Raw genomic sequence first — 9,279 nt, 5'->3', positions numbered from 1 at the left:
TAAAGTGTGCTGCTATGAACATAGGGGTGCATATATCCTTTCTGATTGGTGTTTCTGGTTTCTTGGGATATAGTCCTAGAAGTGGGATCACTGGGTCAAATGGGAGTTCCATTTTTAGTTTTTTGAGGAAACTCATACTGTTCTCCACAGTGGCAGCACCAGTCTGCATTCCCACCAGCAGTGCATGAGGGTTCCTTTTTTAAGTATTCAATCCATTAAATATTCTCTATTGTACTTATGTTGAAAATTTTTTGTGGTTCAGACAGAATTCTGGTATTGTAATCAGAGAAAAATATTCAGTGAGTATCCATTATAAAGTCAAGATCTGAGCTGGCTGTAGGGGACTACTTTTTTAAAAAATTTAAAACATGCTTGTAGTTCTTTAGATTTTTAAAAACTTGGTTATATAGACATTCATTAAAAAAAAAACAACTAAAGAAGAGTGCTAAATTTTCTATTATTATCCAATAAACCGTTATACTAGTTTTAAAGCACTTGGTATGTTAATAAAATCTAAGATCTCCTTTCTCTTCCAGACCACCTGAGCATATTTTTCCAATGAAAAGTCTTTTGGTACACACAATGACATATTTAGGCCTTCACTCAGCTCCCTTTGGTGTGGACATTTGTCATGTTTAATAGAGTCACATCAGGCATCATTTCTGTCAGTAACGAATGCAGGCTGGATCATATATCACTAAACGTAATGAAAGCATCTGTGTTCCACTTCAGAACAACAATGTGAGCTAATATGTATTGTATACTTACTCTGTGCCATGCATTTTGCTTGCACTATTTTCCTTCATTTGCATTAATGTTACAGATGAAGAAACCGAGGCTCAAAGTGATTAAATAGGTCACTGTGTTTACAACACTTGAACACAGGTTTCCAGACCTAAAGCCCACATTTTTAATCATTATGCTAGTCTGAGGTTTCCAAAGCATGGGCTCTAAATTATGTAAAATAAATATGTTCATTTCTCTATTCATTTTTTAAGTTAAAAATCTATGCATTGAGTTTACCAGTAAGAGTAATCCATAATATATAGGATAGATTTTAATAATGGTTTAAAATGAATACCATGAGATGAAATAAAATGGGACTAAAAGCTTTTCATCTAAACTAATAATTTTTAACTAATAGATTTTATCTTAGTTAATAATTGTAATACTTCAGGAATTACTTTCTATTGTGGCTTCTGAATCATCACTAAGTAGAATAATGATCTTCACAGATGAGATGTACAATAGAATCAGACCTTCAATTTGTAAAGTTATCGAAATGCTGTTACTCAGTATAATAAAAAATTGGATAAATTATTCAGTGTTATATTATTTGTTTAATAAAGAGCAAAACCTCATTTAGAACTTAGCTTCCCTGTAATTTCATAGTTTTCATGGCAATAGACAACAATGACAAGTTTTTCCAAAGCAAACTCATTGTTGGTTTTAAAGGATTCATTTTAGAAGCAAGCAAATAAAATAAATATAAGTCCCATTCTTGGTAGCATCTCACACTGATGCTGCCATTGGAGAAAAGAGGCATCTGTGTTAATTGGGCCCTAGGGCTTCCCACTTGCAGCAGCACAAACAGAAAAGATGAAGCAGCTGGTGCCTGTGGCCAGAGTAACCAGCTCAACAAGCATTGTGTGCAGCTTAGCGTGGGAGGGAAAAAGTAAGCCAGTGCCCAGACGCAGAGCGCCAGTCACGAGGGTGAGCAGGACACGGTCCAAGCTATCAAAGCCCTCCCCAGCCAGAGTTTGTTCTTAAGATATAGGAATACATTTCATGAGTCCAAAGTATAAATTTAAAAGCATTCTTTTATTTAGTTTTCAGCTTCATTTCATCATTTGAGAGGTTTCTATTCAGGTAGGAGAATTCAGATACTTTTCCCATCTGTATTGCCAATAAAAATCTTTAACACCTTCTGTTGTTTCCCTACAGCAGACTGCAAAATGCCCTGGCATCAACAGTGTTATTATCAAAGGAAATGCTGTCCTGGGTTTATAAATAAGGCTATATTTTATTATCTCTTTAAGAAACAATTATGGTATTTTTATGTCCTATCAAGCAATTTCAAAAAATTATTCCAAACCCAGTGGTGTATTCTGAATCATGGCCATATTAAATAGATTAAATAAGCTGCACTTCTTTATGAGAAGTACAGCAGCTGGGACTGCTCGATCATTTTACACTTGATCTTGGGTCCTCACAACAACCTGTAGCAAGACTGGGCTTTCATATGTTAATAAAGTAACGGCTACCTAGACAAGATGCCCAACTGGACTTCTTCCAGTACAAACATCAGCTATATAGTCTAACTAGAGGCCCGGTGCACAAAATTCATGCACTGGGGGGTGGGGTTCCCTCAGCCCAGCCTGCCCCTCTCACAGTCCGGGAGCCCTCAGTGGATGTCCTACTGACGGCCACAGTCTGGCAGCAGAGGCTCGGAGCAGGCGTCCTGTGTGTGTGTGTGTGTGTGTGTGTGTGAGTGTGTGTGTCTGCTGGGGGCCTGCCCCCAGCCACACCGTGGAGGCTTGGAGCAGGTGCCCCTCTGTGTTGATCTCTCAGGCTCCTGGCCTCCACTGCATGTTTTTCTCTCCCTTGAGCTGTGGCCAGGGTGGGGTGCTGCCTACAGGCTGTGCTTTCCTGCTCATGGATCACTGGATCACTGCAGAGACCGGGGGCAGGCCCTGCTGGGTGCTGCCCTGCTGGGTGCTGCCCAGGAGCAGGCCCATAACTTTCCTGCTCTGGGATCTCCATGGTGATCCCAGGAGCAGGCCCACCTGGGGGCCGCCGCCCTCTGCACTTGCCTGCTCTGGGATCGCCATGGGGTCCCAGCTGGCAGCGGGGCTTAGGCGGCACATGGGGGTCCCGGCTGGGGGCGGGGCTTAGGCACACGGGGCTTAGGTGGCACACGGGCATTCCGGCTGGAGCGAGGCTTAGGTGACGTGATCGCGCCACCTAAGCCCGGCCACCCAGGGACACACACAGGGCCCGGATGGCTCTGGTGCTGGCCAGCCCTGCCTGCAATATGCATATGGCGCTGATTAGCCAATGGGAAGCGTAGCGAAGGTAAGGTCAATTACCCTTTTTGTCTTTTATTAGATAGGATTGCTACTTTTTCAATGCTTAAGAATTATAATATAAACAGAACACCCATGCTTTGCACTGCCCAGCAAGTTAGGTTTGGAACAGTCCCAGAATGCTAACTGACAACAGCTTCTTAGCAGCAGCTGGTGGCAGTATTCACCCTGATGGCACTTCCACAGTCCCAATTCCAGATGAATTATAGCTTGTTCCTATAAAGAGAAAAGACTTTCTCCATATACATACATATATATGTGTGTGTGTGTGTTAATTGTCTTTTTGTTGTTTTCAAAATTATTTCCAAGATATTGAAAAATAGTTATTATCAACACAGACTAAGTCATCCAGGATTTCCCATAATTTAAAACAGAATGTCAGTTTCAAATGTCACTATAGAGCTCAAGGAATCCATCATTCATTCAATTCTGTATGGAAACTAATCATGTGTATAGTGTGTACCTTTATAGGTATCCATTTGAATGGCAAAATTATATTGTCCATATATTTTAAATTAGAATACAATTTGGTACCTCTTAGTAGTTTGTCATTCTTATATCTCTGACTGTAGAAATATTTTCCATGAAATGTGGTCAGTCCTATTCATCCCCAGATTTTTAGATGCTGCCTGGCTAGTCTGATTTTATAACCTGTCCTCCTTAATTCCCATTCTTCTGTACATTTGCTGTTTTTGTTAAAAAAAATTAAATATATTTTGGGAATCATAGTTGTAATATTTCTGGTATGCGGATGGTACTTATTATAAAACCCAGTAATTTTAGTAAATGGTGATATGAAGAAAATATTTTCTTTAAACCTATTTTTAGGGTATAAAATGTTGTTTTACATAATCCAACTTCAAAATCAGTTTTCTATGATTTTACCAAATAACTACAGTTGTGTCAAAAAGCTTTCAAATCTTTTTTTAAATATATTTTTATTGATTTCAGAAAGGAAGAGAGAGGGAGAGAGAATTAGAAACATCAATGATGACAGAGAACCATTGAATGGCTGCCTCCTGCACACCCCCTACTGGGGATCGAGCTTGCAACCCTGGCATGTGCCCTTCACCTGAATTGAATATGGGACCCTTTAGTCCACAGGCTGTCACTCTATCCACTGAGCCAAACTGGCTAGGGCTCAAAATTTTTTAGAAAAAATATTTAAACTTAAAATTACCCAAATACTGTGTCGTCAAGAAGCTTTTAGATCATAGGTTATAGGTGTATAAGTTTTCATTATACTAGTATTCATCTTTCTATGTTTCTGTACATTTACAAATTTCATAACTTTTTCAAATATAGCAAAACATGAATTTTATGGAAACTTGATTTTAATCTTAAACCCATGTCACATTTGCTATTGAGTATATGTTATAAAAAAAACAACTTGTGTTTTATGGCTTAAGAGAATATTGTTTGTTATATAATTATATTTAATTAATATGTGTCATATTTTGTTTAATATATAGTAATTAACATTTAATAGAATTAGTAAATCTATTAAAATGACTTAAATTTTAACATTATATTTTTATTTTATTTTTTAAATATATTTTATTGATTTCAGAGAGGACGGGAGAAGGAGAGAGAGATAGAAACATCAATGTTGAGAAAGAATTATTGCTCAGCTGCCTCCTGCACATCCACTACTGGGGATCAAGCCTGCAATCTGGGCATGTGCCTTAACCGGGAATGGAACTAGTGACTTCCTGGTTCATAGGTTGATGCTCAACTACTGAGCCACCGCAGCTGGGCAACATTATATTTTTAATTTTATTTTTTCCCCATCACGATTTATCCCCTCTATGCATTCTTGCATCTCCCTTCCCTTCCCCTCCCCTTTCCCCCCCAATGTCCATGAGTTCTCTCACTTCTTTTCTTTTTTGCTTAATCCCTCCACCATCCCAATACCCCTCCCCTCAACCAGAGCTGTCTGCCTGCTATTAATCTGTCTCCAGTGCAAATTTGGCCTCCTCCAGGGGAAAGTCTCTTTTCCTTTGAAGTCAAACACTCCTGGTATTTGTATGCTAGACAAACACTACTCATAATTTTCAAACCAACATTTCCCCTCAGGTTAGACTTATCCATAAGCTAGTGTGGGGGAGGGCGAATGAGTCACAGTCATTTAGGTTCTACTGTCAATTTTCTAGGGTAATTAATGTGTTTCACTTTACTTGAAAGATGATTTAGAAATACAATTTCATGTTGAGTGCCCTTAGGGCTATAGTTATTCTTTCTCAAATAGGCACTTACTTTTATACAAACTCAAGTAAAAAAGGAAAGATGATATGCCCAACATGCAACTCAATAGTTCCCTCTCAAACACAATGACAAATAGATCTCTTAGATTTAAATGGCATAGTAGATACGAAATAATTTGTATAAGGTATTATGATATAATGAAAATATGAAAAATTTCAAGTTTTCCAGAAGTCAGTTTTACCAACATTTTTATTTTCTGATTATTTTTCTAGTCTTAAAAATTTTATTTTATCTTATTTAATATAATTTTATGTTACTGAATTATATTTTAACCTACTGTATGTATATTTTTTTACTCTTATTTCACTCTCTCGTTTGTAAATATGCCACCAGAAAAGAAAAACCCTATTTCTCAATTTATTTGGGGATTTTTTTTTCTTTCCTTTGTTTGAGTTAACCAAACCTATCTAACTTTTAACATGTGCAGTGACAAATACATTTTGTAAATGTTTTTAAAAACTGTCCAAGGAATGTTCCATCCGATAACATTATCTCGTTTCTCATTGTCAATACGCAGGGTGTGCTTTGTGCAGCTCCCCTAATTTTTATCATTCCATCAGCATGTTATCTGAAACTGTCTGAAGAACCGAGGACACACTCCGATAAGATCATGTCCTGTGTCATGCTCCCCATTGGTGCTGTGGTGATGGTCGTGGGGTTCGTCATGGCCGTGACAAATCCGCAGGACTGCACGCACGGCCAGGAAATGTTCTACTGCTTTCCTGACAATGTCTCTCTCACGAACATCTCAGTTTCTCATTTTCAACTGACAACTCAACTTTCAGTTTTAAACATCAGTACCTTTCAATGAGTTGACTGCTTTAAAAAATATGTACATTTTCATAGACTTCTTAACCACATCATGGCATTCACACATGTTTTAGTGTCTATATTATAAAATTATTGCCTTGGCATTTATTAAGACTTGGCTTTCCTTATTCTTTAGCTCAATAGGAAATATAAAAAAAAGAATCAAATCCATTTTATCTTAAGTTGGGACAAAATAAATGTCTTGTTTTACTGACTGCTGCACTCATCTTAATTTCAGAAGGAAAGTGAAGCCTTTGACATTTGCTGTCATCCTCTCAAAGCATTATTCTGTTATTTAATATGTGAGCCAACATACTCTGCTTTCAAATAAGTGGGTGATTGTTGGTATAATTTTTTTATGTGTGTCCTTTATGAAAAACAAACAAAAAAACCCCACAATTTTTGTCTATGGTATCGAAGGGAAGAGAAGGGAAACTGTTAGAGAGTAAATATTCTGAAAGCAAAGTGAAGCTCTCATTATAATTTCAGCAGCATCCCTTGTTTAGAGGGAAGGGAATCCCTGGAGAAATGAGTAAGGTCCTTGCTGTGTTAAGAGCATGAATAATAGACTGGATTTGCGGAGCAAGGTGTGTGAGGAATCAATATACCTCCCAACTTTTGATCTTGTGAGAATACGAGGGTAGTGCCATTATATAAATTATGAAACAGGAGGGGAAAAACCCACAAGTTGTTCTGAGGTAGGAGCCCACTAGGTCATTTTGTATCAGCTTTGGGCCTGTTGAATTTGAAGTGCTGGCAGGAATATACAACTGGAAGCTGAACTTTCAGACAAGAAGCTTGCAAGAACAATCAGGGCTGCAGAAAAGGAATTCTCACTCCTTCCGGAGGCGGGGTGGGGTGGGTGGGGGCGTTCCTCAGAGGAATTCTTGGGAGCTTTGGTTGCCTGGATTCTCCAGGAGCAGACACTGAGATGGGGTTTGGCATGCAGGGTATTTATTAGGGATCACAGCTACTGGGAGCGAGGAGGAAAGCAGGATTGGGAGGGCAAAGTGGAACTGCAGTGCAGACCAACAGAGCCTCAGCCAAGTCCACAGGGAGTTTGGAGCATACCTGGCCCATCAGAGCTGTCCCTGTTCAGGAGGAATGGCTGGGTTTCAGCACCACCGCCTGCATCAGTCCTTGAAGGTGGGCTCCAGTGGAAGGACGTGCCCTTGGGCTAGGCAGCTCTGCAGCCAACCAAACCCTAAAGCAACTGAAAGCTGGAGGCTGTCTGCTGGTAGCTGGGGCACCACATGCTTCCTTTAGGGGACCTGGGAGGCACAGCTGTGTCCACCACAGCTGACCTCAGTTTTAATTAGGATTTCTTATATCTGTCTCTTTTTTAAATTTAAATCCTCACCCGAGGATATGTTTTTATTGATATTAGAGAGAGGAAGGGCGAGGAAGAGAGAGAGAAACATCGATCCATTGCCTCCTGTACGTGCCCCGACTAGGGATCAAACCCACAACCTGGGTATGTGCTGTGACAGGGAATTGAACCGACGACTCTTTGGTGAACAGGACAATGCTCCAACCAAGTGAGCCACACTGTCCAAGGCAGGAAATGAGGATTTTATGTCTTTATATCTATGACTATCTTTTATTTTGTTTTTCAATTATAATTTACATTTAATATTATTTTGTATTAGTTTCAGGTATACAGCATAGTGATTGGACACTCCTATACTTTACAAAATGTTCCCTCGATATTTCCAGTACCCACCTGGCACCATTCTATGACAGTCTTTTAAAAGTAACAACATACTTTGGGACCATCTGAGTGTCTACCTTATATCAAGTATCACCCAAGATTTTATTTCTCACCGTTTCATTTATATTTCAATCAAAAGTTGATAATCCATAGTATTATATTAACTACTAGAGGCCCGGTGCACAAAAATTTGTGCACTCGGGGGGGAAGGGGGGTGTCCCTCAGCCCGGCCTGTGCCTCCATCTTGGCTGACAGTTAATTTGCATAAGGATATGCTGATTAGCCAATGGGAAGGGTAGCTCGTACGCCAATTACCATGTTTCTCTTTTATTAGTGTAGATTGCCAAATACTGAGACAACATCACAAGCAGGGTTAATACATACATACATGTGTGTTTGTACAAACCACAGGCACACACACAAAAAAATTCCACAGGAAGTATATAAAGGAGAGTTTCACTGTCATTTGAATAAAGAAGTGGTGAGGGCTGAGTCATCATGTGTCTCGCATAGTAAGAAAGGCCTATTGAAAGCAAAGGAAGCTGCACCTTAGCAGGCAGATCCATGCTCAGGCTTAGAGTAGTGATTTTGCTTCAATTCAGTATCGCGCATGCCATTAAATCAATTTAAATTCTATTGACTATGAAGATTTCCTGTATTTAATTTGTAGATTTTACAGTTGCTCAAGAATCGTAAGATTAAGTAGTTTGTGGCTATTTTTAGATTGCTACATGTTTTGGTAAAATAATAAAAATTCTTTCATTCCATACTGAGGGAGTGTAAGAAAAAAAAATTTAGCAGCCTATCTCTACATTACTCAAGACTGAGAAACACTGACCTACATAGTTACTAGATAACATCATGAGAGATGAGATTTCCAAGAATGTACAAAGAGAAGCACGTCAAGGATAACGTAATTTAGCACTTAACTGCCTATTATCTTGTACTTTCGTTATGGCTTCAGATAAATTAACCTTGACTCTTCAAGTAAGTCAAAAGTTTTTGATAGGAACTGAATGCTACATTAAGGCCAAATAATTATTTGTTCTGTTGTTTTTTGTTGTTGTTGTTGTTGTTTTTCCAAGTCCACTGTAGAACAAGACTGCCTTGGATGCAGTTATCATACTTTTAAGGTATGATAGAATAAATCTTAGAAACTCACATCTATTTTGCAAGAATATCTGTCTCTTTCATTATTTTGCCACCATTCAGAACCTTAAGAAACCCCCCAATCTATTTTCTGCCTCAGTGAGATTTCAAATAAACTCATGCCCTCTCTGCTAATTCTTGTTCTTAACAAAGCAATTTGAGATTTTTAAACCAATTTTTGAAGTTGTCACTACATTTGAACTTATAAAATGCTTAGTTTTTAAAGAGAGGAGGAGATAGTATCTTTACACACTAATG

General features: G+C 38.7%; 1 protein-coding gene across 1 annotated transcript in view; it reads left to right on the top strand.

Annotated features, from left to right (window-relative positions):
• The window catches only part of SLC38A11 (solute carrier family 38, member 11), a 37,768-nt gene extending 31,373 nt beyond the window's left edge, over window positions 1-6,395 (top strand). Inside the window, exon 9 of the mRNA XM_014534165.1 lies at window positions 5,869-6,395. Coding sequence (XP_014389651.1) covers window positions 5,869-6,162 — 294 coding nt within the window. The 3' untranslated portion in view covers window positions 6,163-6,395. The remainder of the gene's footprint in view (window positions 1-5,868) is intronic.
• The last annotated feature ends 2,884 nt before the right edge of the window (window positions 6,396-9,279 follow it).

This window comes from Myotis brandtii, unplaced genomic scaffold (genome assembly GCF_000412655.1).
Source record: "Myotis brandtii unplaced genomic scaffold, ASM41265v1 scaffold125, whole genome shotgun sequence".
NCBI classification, from domain to species: domain Eukaryota; kingdom Metazoa; phylum Chordata; class Mammalia; order Chiroptera; family Vespertilionidae; genus Myotis; species Myotis brandtii.
This window is presented reverse-complemented; position numbering and strand designations above follow the sequence as displayed.